We start from the raw sequence: 14,041 nt of genomic DNA on the forward strand, positions 1-14,041 counted from the left end.
TGAACATACACATTTTCCTCTAGGATTTACCAGTAACTCTACTAAAGAAATGCCTAAACACCTGGGATGGTATTTAACTATTTAAGAAACAACCAACAGATTCCACAGGTAGTCCAATTTAGTTTGGTGCTCAGAGCCAAGGGATATTCGTAGTTAGTAAGTGGCTCGATACAGAGGCTTATATTTTGCTTAGAGGAATCCGAGGCAAAACAAATCAGCCCTTTGGATTTAGTCTGAATTAACCAAATAGTAAAGAACTCTCTCAATATAAATAAAATATACGAGTGCTACTGCAGTCATAAGAACCACACCAAACTATTATGAGCCAATTTTACCTTTAATAATATGAATACCAGCTAATCCATTCAAAGCACACACTAGTTGCCTGTGGACTTCCTCACATTCTGTTCGACATTTTTTCTGTAGTGATGTTAGAAGCTCCTCCATTGTCATTGTGCTGCAACAGAGACCCAAAGCATGAAGTGCCGGCATTCAATATGCATTAGAGGTCATAAATCCACCTTTTCAAGAATGTACTTTTTATAACAATAATAAACTGAAAGGGCTAGCAACTGGTATAATTCAAATATGATGCTGTTCTACTGCTATTATTTAATATTTTTACTAAATATATTCCATTTAATATACAGAAAAAATGATACAATCCTTGCCTAGATGCCTTGTAATCCACATTATATGCAAAAGTGTGGTGAGAGACTATAATGACTGACTTGACATGACCAAGTAACATGACCTTAGTGACACAACAAATAGTGGAATGGCACTCCTAGCCTACGGGAGAGGGGGACAAGAAACTGCAGTTGGGATTGTTACCCTGAAGAAGGGTCTCCTCCTTTCCCCCCAGTCCATGCTGTTCAAGGTCTCATGATGCCATTGGCCAAGCCAAATAATCTTCATTATTTGACACACAGCCCCAAACTCTCCACTGGACCTGCTATGCCAGCCCACGGAAAAGGGAGAAACACTTTAAAAACATTCCAGTCTGGGCTTGTTTATGGTGACGTTTAACTCAGCTGCTTGCTTTTTAAAAAAATTAAATGGTGTGGACAGTACGCTGCTATCTCATAATCTGATGAAAAGTGGAATGAGAAGGAACAGAAACCTGCAGAAGGCTTCCAGGTGGAAGCACCCTAACAGAGAAGCAGATTGTTCTAAGAATATAAGAGGAGCCCATCTGGACCAGAACAAAGGCTATCTAGTCTCGCATTCTGTTCTCACCGAGCCAGCCAGATTATCTATGAAGTCCACAAGCAGGATATGAGCGCAACAGTACTCTCCTGTTCACATTCCCCAGGCACAATACAGGACCAGAGTGGGAGAAACAGAGAAAGTAGGCATTGTTCACTGTCAGGTTCAAATTGTAAAAATAAATAATAAATGCTGATTTCTAAAAGACATGCTATGAGGAAAAGGATATATATTTAACAACAGGCAAAGAAACCTGATGTCATTCTATATCTAAACCAAGAGACTGGTCCAGGCTATTATGTGGATAAAAGACAACCTGGGACCCCCAGCTTCACAGAGGGCAGGATAGCAAAGCAACAGTGAACTAGCTTGCTAACCTGATAGAGACGATGGGTTCATTGTTTCTATTATTCAGAAGCTCTAGCACTGTGTCATGGACACAGAAGTAAAAGGATACCCACAAGTAATTTCAACCATTTGTTGTAAAAATGGACTATTGCTCTCAGACAAAAAGAGCTTAGAAACAAATCCTTTTTCTGCAGTCCTTTTTATGGGAGCTACTTTATTGTTACTGTACTCCTCCTTTAATGAAGTGGCTATGTTGCTGCTACCCATGAACATTCCACTGAATATAGTTTGCTAGGACAGATAAAACCCTTCAGTTAAAATTAAAGCTGCTTTATTTCACTGACACATTTCCTGAACTTGCTGCATCATCTTAAACACTAAAAAGTTAGTTTCGATATTCTGCTCCCAATAAAAGCTAGTATTTCTAGGCTGTGATAGTATGAATAGTCAACATGAGTTGCCATACTGTTATGCTATTTCTTCTCACAGCAGAGTATAGAAACATGTAATCTGCAGAGTTGAAAAGGATTAATCAATCAGTACTATTACTTGTTGGTTGCAGATGAAAATGTGAATTTCAATTGGTGGTGTGTGCAGTAAAAGATTCTTCAGCACTGTTCGATTTATGGTAAACAAATAGTCTTGAGTCAAGAGCAAAGACCAAACAAGTCAATGGATCCCAACCACAGTTAGGCTAAACCTATCTGCATGGTTTAGATCTATTTATTTCTTTGCTCAGTTACTTGCCTCAGAATACTATAAGTTAAAGATAATTAAAAGATTTGATATCTTTTCATTCATAGCCTTGGATCAAAAGCTGCTCTTTTGCAAGCAAAGGGCACCTCTGCTTCCTTCCTCACTTTCCACTAATTTCCCCTTCCTACTACAACCTCACTTGCACTTTGTTGATGCAAGTCACAATGATTAAAAACATGGAGTGGGATCTTAGTTTTGCATATTATCTGACATTGAACCTCAACAACTATCTTTAATGTTCCATCAGGTGAGGTAACAAGACTACAGCAGGTTGCACAGATGTATGTATGTCTTGCTTTGTATGCAGAATATACAGGGTATTTTCAAACGCTGTCTTGTAAGTATAAATTCAACTTCACAAGTACTCTGCTATTTCAAGAGTCACTGCCTGGAATATGAAGTCCAAATGAATAACAAATAGCTTTCTCTTTCATATACCAAACTGGTGAATTTCACTCACCAACTGACTTTAGAGTAACTACAGAAAAAGCCCAACCTTTACATTTCAATATTGTAAGTCTACCCAGAAATAAGCCCCACTGACCCATGTCCATCAGTATAAGAGTCCCGTAATTATGAGAGGTCTAGAGTCACTTTTAGAATAAATGTAATTAACCTTTTCTGCAGTGGGAGGAATTCTCCACGTACAGCTTGCGGGTGACAGCAGGCCTGCCTCAAGCGCAACAAAGGGTACAGAATGGAAGCAACAGTCCTCCGATCCAAGCTGCTAAGTTTGAGGGACCAATCAGAAATCTTCCTGAGTTTTGCCAGAGCATCCTGGCAGCAGACCTCATGTTGGCGATGATAAAAGTGTCTCTCCACAGGAGAAAAATAGAGCCAGTGTGTATCTTCTGTCTGAGCAGGGATCTGAATCTAATAATAAAATGAAACGACAAATGAGTAACTCAAGTATTGGGTGAAAAATGTTGTCTATGAACATATTCTTAGAACTTGTGTGTTTACTTGGTCAATCACGTCCTTCTTTGCTGACCTCCACATTATCTTGGCTATGAAGTTGTAGAGAGGCTGTGTGTTTTTCCTGCAGTATGGTCGATACAGAAGCTGATCCCACCAATATTTGACCCAGTAAGGATCAGCTCCAAGGAACAGTACTAATCCATATAAATCTATGACAAAGGAACAGCACATTTTACTGCAAGCAAGAATTTTTTTTAAAAAAGCTTATACACAATGCAACCTAGCTAAGCCTGACAAGTAAAATTACTTCACGCTTGCTTTCTTTGGGCAGGAGAGATGGAACTTGGGTGCTGCGTATACAACCAAATCTTTGTGAAAGCTTAAAATAAGCAGTACATTCCCTTATAAGTATCACACAGAGTCCACCAGCAATTTCAAAGCACTGACATTTTTCAAAATCTAGGCTTCAATCACAAATGTAAATTTTATATGGAAGTTCATGGAAGGACAGTTTCCAGTTTCCTCCTAATTCTTAGGAGGCTTTCCTGAACAAGGATTACTGCATGGTGGCAATGATAGAGGGTAGAAAATTTCCCAGTGCTTAAAATAATATTTTTGTTGTTGCCGTTTCTTAAGTTTATTACTAAAAACAAATAGATGCCAATTGTAAATGCAATTATTAGGTCTCATAATCCAGTGTTGGCCAAACTTGGGTCTCCAGCTGTTTTTTTGGACTACAACTCCCATCATCCCTAGCTAACAGGACCAGTGGTCAGGGATGATGGGAATTGTAGTCCCAAAACAGCTGGAGACCCAAGTTTGGCCAACACTGTCATAATCTATAATACTGCAGATCAAAAAGTTGGAGTTCATCCTGTTTTAGAGAAGGTCCCACTTCCCTTGATCAATGAAGTTCACACTTTGCGAGTAATCCTGGAAACTGGATACACAGGCAACAGGTTGTTGCTGGAACTATGTTTGCATAGCTTTGGCTAGTATGTCAACTACATCCTTTACTTGAGGTACGAATTTGGCCATGGCAACACATGCCCTAGTTAGTAGAACCTGGTGCCATGCAATGAAGCTGAATGTCAGAAGATTCATGAGAAACAAAAGGTAGCATTTCTTCATACAGCACCCAACTTCACTCTGGAATTTACTACCACAAGATGGAGTCTTAAAAACAGGGTTAAACCCATGAAATATAAGTTTAAATGACTACCTGCCATGTACCTCTAGTATTGGAGGCAATATGCCTCTGAATAACAGTTTCTAGGGAACACAAGTGGAGAAACTGCTGATGTGCTCATGTCCTGCTTGTGGGCATCCCATAGGCATCTGGTTGGCTACTGTGAAAATAGGATGCTGGGCTCTACGTACATTTGGACTATTGCAGTTGGTCCAAAATGCTGCAGCCAGACTGCTAACTGGAGTAGCTGATGAGGAGCGTGTGATTCTGATCACAACAAATGAATTGATTTCAAATTAGTTTCCAAGCCCAAATCAAAGTAGGACTGCTTTTGACCATTAAAGTCCTAAATGTCTTGGCATCAGTGTACCTGAAGGACTGCCTGCTCCAATACAAACTTGCCTGGGCATTAAAATCTGCAAATGAGGTCACTGTCTGTATCTCACCAATGTCATAGGTACATTTGGTGGGAACATAAGAGAAGACCTACTTGTAGGTACAGTTAGCACTGTTTTTGTTTTTTTGTGCTGCTTTTTTCTTTGGTATGTGATTTTTAAGGTGTATTTTAAATATGCTTTAGTTTGCACTTCATGGATTCTCTTTTATTATTAGCTGTCTTGAACAATATGCTGTTGGATAGCCAGGACACAAATATTCTGGATTTTAAAAAAAGAATTGCTTTCTAGAAGGGAGTTTGGACCAAAATACCCTTGCCATTACTGCATGCTTGTTGATATAGACAGAAGATTAGCTATACTATTCACCTTCCAATCCTCGTTGCACTGGTGTGCCACTGACACACCAGCGATTGATTCCACTCAAACGGAGAGCCATTTCTGCAGCCTAATAAAATATTATAGAAAATATAATTAAAGCCCATGACTACTAGGAACAACCTCATGCTTAGCCCAAGAATATTAAGCAATACTAAGGGTCCACCTGCCACCACACTTTCTAAATGTACTTCCTACATGACTTGAATGGCAAGGATGAATACCACAATGGTAAGTGAAGAATAACTGCTTTAGGAAATTGACGAGATGGTAGTTCCCCACCTTTCTATTTCATCCCCCTATAGAGACCAACCAGTAGAAAGAGTCCTAGTGAAAAATGCTCAGCTGGAATATCCCAACAACCTGCACTGTCCACACTGCTATGGCTCAGTTTTGGGAACAGGGAAGAGGTGAAAAAGGCTGAACATTTGAGCAATGTAAACTGAAGTATTGAGACAGCATTCCATTTCTATTTTCCTACTCAGGTGAGTTCCTGGCCTGCCATCATTACTGCATCTTGCCATCAGAACAAAGCCCCTTATATTCACAGACACGGTGTGACTACTTTTCCATAGCTTCTCGTTTCTTCAAACTGGAATACTTTTACACACTGTTCCAATTTCCTACACTCCATATCACTGCAATTCAGCCTCCCCTTCCTTTCTTCAGCAAGCCTGCTTCTGGAACCCATTCCCCTCATTCCCACTGTCGTCTGGGTTCTTTCCTTCACTCTACTTTACAGATGCCTATTCATTTGTACACATGGTGGTCCTCAGTAAAACTGAACAGCTATCTGATCTGAATGAGGATACACCCATTGTGGGTGTGTTCCAACATCTCTCTCATTCCGATCCATACACAACACACACCCAGAGAGAGAGAGAGAGAGAGAGAGAGAGAGAGAGAGAGAGAGAGAATGAGAATATCACATTGTTACTGTTCAAAAGATTAGCTGTTCAAATATGCAATGTCATCCACCAAGAAATTCCTTTACTGGAGGTGAGCAGGTATTCACAGCAGTATCGCTTTGCAAACAGCTGAAATGGTCCTGCTTAATATTTCTTAATGTCAATAAAGACCGTTTTACAGCTTCTAGACCCAAGGGCAGACCCTCTGCCTGTTTAGATAGGCACTGAAACATACTAACATCTTGCTTTCAACTACCAAGCAGTGTAATATACATGATGACCTAGTTCTTTAAACTGTCAGAATACATTGTGTTAAGAGATTAAATTATAAAAAAGTACTAAGCTTCATAGCAAGTCAAATCTCCAGCAGATAAAACATTTAGTAACACCTCCAAGGGAAACTATATTAGTCACTTCAGAAGAATAAATGTTAAGGTCAAATTTATATGCCCGCGTGTTAAAAGGGTATACAAGTAGGCTCTTTCATTTGCTTTTATGTTGTACATGTTCAACAGGGTCATACCCAAGCAACTCATGTTCATTCTCACCTTTGCAGTGGTGCATTCTACCATCTGTGCTTCATCCAGGCAAATTCTCCACCACTCCACAGCTACCAAGGGACTTGGGATAGCCATATAACGCTTCTGGTTCCTGAAACGGCGTCCATCTTCACTATTACTGTGAGGAATGTCCACATAGTTCAGTTCACTACGAAGGACATCATATGTGGTGATCACTACTTCCTGCTCTGCCAAGATGTGAGGCTGCAAGAAACCATGCTTCTTCACTCCTTGATAAACCTGCATAAATTTGGGCACAATGCACATGAGAGAAAGCATTGACAATTAAATTGAGGGAGGGGGAGAGACACAGAACACTGAGAAGCTGAAAATTTCCTGCCTTGTAGGATTTTAACACTATGATGACAGCTTTATTCACAGTTAAGCATGCTGTGGTTAAAAAAAAATGTAGGTTCTCTATAACTTAGCTCTCAAGTTTCATGACAGAAATGATTGCTAAATCAAGAACTGACTACTTTAGAAACAAAGATTTACAAGAAATAATCTTTTTCAGAAGATAAGAGGAAGTTCTGTGACAAAAGAAGAAGTATTTGCATGAACAATTTTGTTGGACACAGCCCTTGATTTACATTGGCATTTTTTTCCTTGTTGATTTTAAATCACTGATTTAAATTGTCTTAATATAAATCAATCTATCCTGCAAAAAAATCTTAAGGATTACTACCATTATCAAAATGTACTGAAATGCTGGGCATTTATTTTAACAACTACCCAGGAGTGAAAATATTTTCATTCTACTCACTTAATAACTGAATTTGCTACACTCTACCTCAACATAGTATACTTCCCCTATTGGCTGCTGTGAAACAACACCTTTTCTTACCAACACTCGAAGAGAAGATGATCTCACGTGCCTGTTAATCTCATCAACCCACTGGTGGCAGATAGAACTTGGAGAGATTATCAGAGTAGCTCCTGTTGGAACTGGTTTCATTGCTACAAGGCAATGGGGACAGTAAAAGGGCTTGATCTTTAGATTTTCTTCTTTGTAGTTCACACACTCAGCATGCTGCCACAGGTGGCAGTTCAGGCACTGCACACGGGCCTTATAGTCAACCAAGCCAAGCTCACCACATATGCATTCAAAGCGATAATCAGAGGTATTGAATGGAAAAATAGAACCAGGATGTGGTACAAAAATGCTAGTGTGTTCTTGAGAGGCTGGAGACTGGTCTTCTGAGTTGTCTTGCTGCTCTTCAGCTTCATCATCTTTTTTAGAAATGTCAGTAGAATATGTTTTGTTTTTTGAAATAGGCCTATTTTCTTGCAAGTCAGAAGTTCTATGCAGAGAATCTTCTTGCATTATCCAGCCCTTAGGATCCATTTCTGATTTTGTATTATCTTTGCTTCTTGTACAGTAATCATGCTCTTCTGCTGTGATGTCTACTGCCTGATATAGTTTAAGACCATTTGGATAGCACGTGCCCTCATCTCCCAATTCTTTGGTTTCATTCTTATTTTCTGGTGAATTTTTCTTCTGAACCCTAGCTGAAGTTTTTATTTTCTAAAACAAACAAATAAAATAAACTTATTTTGCTTTTTCAGCTTCATAAAAACACTCTGGATTAAATCAAACACTTAATTAGGAGGCACAAGGGAAGGGGAGCTGGAAAAGTCCCAATGTGCATGCTGCATTCTGTGCATGTTTGGAACAAAATACACTTTCAGGATACTAAGTAGACTTTTACAAGACTTTTTAAAGGGAGTTCCAAACAAAGAAACACACACACACTCTTACTAGGGGTTGCCACCCCTGCTCTGTTCACCAACCCATTTGCCCTTCCCACACACCTAACCAACCCCACCGCCCTTTTATATCTCAACCCTTACCTGCCCAACTACTGTGTGAAGGGCTTTCCCCATTAAACTCTGCTACAGCATCCCACCCCTTCCAATAAACAGCTCACTGATAGGTTGCCTATCAGTGGCCATGCAAATTGCAGAGTGTTGACATCTTACATTTTAATGCATATAGGAATATATATATAAAAATATGTGTGTGTGTGTATACACTGTTATACATTTTCAGTTCTTTTTTGTCCTCTAATTCAGCACGGCAGTTTAACACTGAGAAACTACACCCCAAACTACAATGCAACACATCTGTTATTCATTAAACAGTGTAATGGCATTACACCCAAGAGATCTACTGCACATTATAAGTACATTCATTCTCATTATCAGCCATTGGGGTTCAAACCCAGTTCTCCCTGGCCTAAATTACATGCAATTATTTCAACCCATTAAAATGTTCAGGGATTGATATGAAGATATCTCACAACAACTTTTGAGACTACAGTCATTAAAGCAGATGGTGGAAAATATCCAATGGCAAATCCAGATAAGATTTCCTACACAGCGATTACTCCCTGAATTCTATCAGCTCTTGTTCAATTGACTTAGCTGCTCTGTTCTCATTTGCTCCCATTCCCAAAATTACTATAATGGACATGTATCAAAACACTTAAATAGAAATTATTCCCATGGATTAAAAAAAAACTCCCAGGTTACCTCTTTTTTTAATTTATTACAAAATTTCTGTTCCTTGTAGTTTCTGCCCAGCTTGAAAGAACCAGCAAGACCATGACCTTTGACCTGTTCCACTACCTTCTCTGCAATTAATTTTTCCAGAGTCCTTTTAAGAATGCGACGGTTTCTGTGTGTGTCATACTTGTATATGGCATGGACATACTTAAAAATTGCCACAATAGATGCTCCCTTCTTCACATTCATTTCTTTTATAGCTGTTAAGAGCATCACTCGCAAACCTATTGTGAAGGCATAAATATCTACGATAAGGAGTTGTGCAAAAAGAGGTCACAAAATAATGTTAAGATTTTAACAGTATTTATGTATTTATTTAGGAATCACTTTCCATGAAAACATCTCAAAGTGATGAACAATTTCAAATCCAATACCATACTAATGCAGGACCGACTATTATTTTTTAAAATTGATGTAACGTTAATTTTCATCTATAATCAATTCTGCAAAACTAGTTAATGGGAAAAGTTAACAAAATTAAAGGAACCTATTGCAGTATTTAAAATAATTTTGGGGGGGAAACCCTTAAACATAATTATTCAATTGCATGCAATCAATTTAGGACCTGCCCTGATGTGAAAAGCATCATTATCATATACTAAAACCTCAATAAATAAAGATAAATTTGGGGGGCTTGGTAGTAAATGCTTTATTCATTTCATATATGCTACAAATGACTTTCATGTTAAAAGTATTATTATTTTTTGAAAGACCACAACCCATTTTACCTTCGATCTCATGCGAATCTCAACAGCTTCTCAAAGAATATACTCAACAGTGTTCCCTAATGTCTGCTTGAGACATCTGAATGAGTCCCCCCACTGATATGGGAACCATGTCTGCATCTTTGTATCAAAGTAAAACGTGCAATGCTAATACATAGACTTTAGCTCTTCTGTAATATACAGAAATCCGAAATATATCCTGCAGTACTGATCTGTCAGTTATCTTATATTATCAATCTCTGCAATCATTTTTATGCAGCAATAAATGTATCTGCAAATATGTCACACCAAATTGGTACAAAGAATAGTAGGAAACAGGCAGAATGTATATACACATAGTGTATAATGGCAAATAAATATTGGCCTGGCTGTGCTGTAAGGCTTTTAAATATTTTGTTTTCAACAGCAATTCTACCACTCTTTGCCCACAAATTCAAAGTAGTCTAGTTAGATGTTTCTGCAGGAAGGAGCCTTTAGACCCAGTACCAAAGCTACTGTGAATGGTACATACAGTATTTCTTATTATTGCTTCTGGCAAATTAAACCTACTGAAGAACACTTACTAGGATAGTGCACTTTTTCCTTCAATTTAAGTTCCATTTTCTTTATGCTTTTCTTTTTGCTTCCTTCACTAGGTTGAGGCGGAACAAAGAAGTTTACCAAAAAACCCTAAGAGATAATTTTAACAATATCAGATTTATGTTCAGCTACCATGCTGACCTGCTTCACAAAATTAACATTTGCATCACTGAGTTTGACGCACAATTAATGTATCTTAAACAAGCATGCCAAGAATATTTGAATATTAACTACTGACTCTCCAGTTTTGAAAACACACAGAAAAGCTAAGGCTGGGGATGTAATGCTTGCTGTGACAATGCAATGGCAAACAGTAACAATTCACTAACAATATGGTTAAGATTGGTGATATCAAACAGATATCCCAGCTGAAGTGAAAAACTAATATTTAAAGGTATTTAAAAATTTGGTGGTGTGCAGGAGGAGAGAAGAGGAGAAATTCCACCAGACAAGCCGAAGTCTTTGTACAAAAGGAACGACATCATGGGACAACATGAGAGTTTGATAATGACCAACATAAAATAGTAAAAGAAAAAGTTAATAATAAATAGATTGGACACAAAGAAAATATTAATTTGCTATTAGCAGATTGGCCCTAGTATATAGAATATGAACTACAGCAATGCACAGGTATGAGGCAAGGTCTTCAAAACATAGAAAAAAACACACAAGGTTGTATGTTGACCTGAAATTTGTTGTTCTAGTAATTTACAAATAAAGATCATTTCTCAATAAGCTTAGTCTAGTGAATGCTGTACATTTTGCTTGGCCCTGGGAGAAGTACATAAATTTTGTCAACAAAAACAATTTTCCTGACTTTAATGAACCCTATTCTGGATTCCTAGGTAAGATCCTCCCTCTATTGTGTGGGCAGGTAATCCCTCCCCTACCTGGCCTGGTCTCCTTGGCAACGCTTCCCCCAGGTGGGATTGGACAACTGACTGAGGTAGGTGGAGACCTCCAGGTATCCCACCTGAGGGAAGGCAAAGCCAAGCCTATGCTGTTGGAGCCGCTCCAGATCTAGGGGCTGCACGCGTCCACGCAAAGGGCGCCCCCCATTTTAAGCGGGGAGCGGTCATTCTGTGAAACTTGGTGCTTCTGGTATCTTCTAAAATTGTCTAATACTAAATTTATTATGATCAACCAGATTATGTAGGTTGTATATCAATTTGTTCAATTCAGGAGGTTCAATTCTGGACCAATTTGGCATTTGGTTCTAGATGGTAACTTGTAATCTATTGTATAATAGTAAGAACTTCAGTCGAAAAAAATCAGGCATGTTGAAAAATAAGCATACAATCTGGTCCAACATAAACCCGAGACTGAGTGGTAAATTCTTGCTCAATTTATACAGAGATTTTAAAGTTGTATTTATTAATGCTGAAGATACACTGTTAAGCAACCAGTCCCATGTTTGTTTTTGTATAGATATGCTTAAACTCCTTAGAACTCCCCCCCCCCCCATTTTTAATAAAATGGGATTTGATTATGGATGGACATGAAACTAAAGACTTGTGGAAATGAAAAAAATGAATAATTTATTATGAATATAAACATAAAAGAGCAGTTCTAATAAACCCCTAGCTCAATGTTCTGCCACCAAGAATGGTCTCTTCTCCCCTCACCACCTACGCCGGCAAGGACCAAATCACTTCTCGAGTATTGGAACCATTTGCTTCATTCCCACACCTACTACAAATTTCTCACCTCAGGTAACATCAGAGCATCCTGTTTAACATCCTTTCGAGTGTGTGTCAGGATAAGGGACAATACTTCTACTGTTTTTCCAAGGCCCATCTCATCTGCCAATATTCCTCCAGGCCACTGAGGCCCAGCAACTGGGCGTTCACGAATAATGCTGAAGACCAAAGATTCATCCTAGTTAAGAACATGTTATGTGTATGTATAATTTCTGATCACAAATTTAACAGAAGCAAATGACTACATTGGCATTTTCTGAAGTAGGTAACATTCTAGAAGTACATGCATCGTGGACAAACTAATCTCTAATATTTAAGATATACACATAACAAAATCCATCATAAGAGTTGCTTTAATCCCAGCATCTACACATTTTTTTTAAGAACAGAAAGGAAACGATATATATTTCATTATCAATCAAGCACAGAATTAAATAAAACTGCTCATTTGCAAATCGAAGCAGGATCCAATATGCTTTCAAATTGGATGGGGAACCATGTGTTGAGATTTCTGTGTTGCAGAGGGTTGGTCCTACATGACCCTCAGGGTCCCTTTCAAGTTACAATTCTATGGGTCTATGAAATCACACTAACAGATTTAATTCCTTTCCCAATCTCTGTCATATTTTCCTTTCTCATCTTCAGAAGTATTCAAAAGATATTTATATAATTTCTTATTGTTTAAATCTAGGAAATAGTCACATTAAGGCATTTTCATAAAACAAGTGCTGGAGTGATATTTATAGCATTAAACACGATTACTTAAATTGTATGCACTTTGGCTGTAATAATAAGACCAATAATTCTTACCAGCCAGTAAAAGGATTATAGTACAGTTTTAGTCCATCTAAAGTAATAAACTCTCTCCATAAGAAGTGGAGTGCATTTTCTACTGAGAGAAAGAAGAAAACAATGAGATTCATACAAATTCTACTCATATGATTTAAATTTATTTTGACTGCTTCTTCGCTTATCTTCAAAGTTGAAAGTACAGAAACTGAAGCTCTGAGGAATCTTATTTGATCATTCCACAATCCCTCGAGCCCTATGTTCTGTTACAGACCAATGCCCCTTCAGCTTCTATAAGATTAAATGAACCCAGTACAAATAGTTACAAGATCCTTAAATGACCAGATTGTAAATCTGGATAACACCACCACTTAGTACTTTATAGTGTTTTACATACACAAATCCTTACAGTAATCCCATAAAGTAAACCAGCATTATTAAGCCCAGTTTTACAGATCAAGAAGCTTGAAAGACAACTTGTCCAAGTACATGCCTAAGACCAACTAGTGGGTTTATGATCATGATTAGATATGAACCAGAGACTTTCTGACCCACAGCTTACTCTCTTAGCTAGTGTGCTATGGTAGGTCTACTTTATTCCTTCTCAAGATAATCGTGTAAATTAAATAGGAACTATGAATCACAGGTAATCTACAGAAGCTAATTCTCAGAGCTCATAATGTTTCCAGCATTTAAGCCATCCCCAGACCCCAGTTGCCCTAAATGGAAATTTACATCGAGTACCTACTATATTCCAGATGTAATAATCTAAGATTCAGGTTACATACATTTCCTGCCTACAGCATCAAGGAAATAAGCAATAACTAGGAAGGAAATTGCCAAAAATAAAAATATGGGAGGGGGGAATGAAATTTCCCTAAAGGGGGTTCTATTCGTAATTAGCCACTTCTGAACCAAGTGATGCACATTAATGCCACACCTGGTATGTTAGAAACACAAACCCCCCTTATGTTGTGTATAAACTAAGTGCTGATGTATGCAATATGAGCATGTCTCAGATC

General features: G+C 38.2%; 1 protein-coding gene across 4 annotated transcripts in view; it reads right to left on the reverse strand.

Moving 5' to 3' along the window:
• The window catches only part of SHPRH (SNF2 histone linker PHD RING helicase), a 40,581-nt gene that overhangs the window by 19,025 nt on the left and 7,515 nt on the right, over nt 1-14,041 (reverse strand). For 3 of the 4 annotated variants that reach the window (XM_081186269.1, XM_081186271.1, XM_081186272.1), the window contains 10 exons: nt 13,041-13,122; nt 12,238-12,388; nt 10,515-10,620; nt 9,194-9,450; nt 7,506-8,186; nt 6,650-6,901; nt 5,185-5,263; nt 3,277-3,440; nt 2,930-3,186; nt 336-457 (listed from right to left, as the gene is read on the reverse strand). In XM_081186269.1, coding sequence (XP_081042395.1) covers nt 336-457; nt 2,930-3,186; nt 3,277-3,440; nt 5,185-5,263; nt 6,650-6,901; nt 7,506-8,186; nt 9,194-9,450; nt 10,515-10,620; nt 12,238-12,388; nt 13,041-13,122 — 2,151 coding nt within the window. The remainder of the gene's footprint in view (nt 1-335; nt 458-2,929; nt 3,187-3,276; nt 3,441-5,184; nt 5,264-6,649; nt 6,902-7,505; nt 8,187-9,193; nt 9,451-10,514; nt 10,621-12,237; nt 12,389-13,040; nt 13,123-14,041) is intronic. The other variant, XM_081186270.1, reaches the window with a different exon arrangement.

Source organism: Podarcis bocagei (assembly GCF_964188305.1).
Source record: "Podarcis bocagei genome assembly, chromosome: 3".
In the NCBI taxonomy this organism is placed as follows: domain Eukaryota; kingdom Metazoa; phylum Chordata; class Lepidosauria; order Squamata; family Lacertidae; genus Podarcis; species Podarcis bocagei.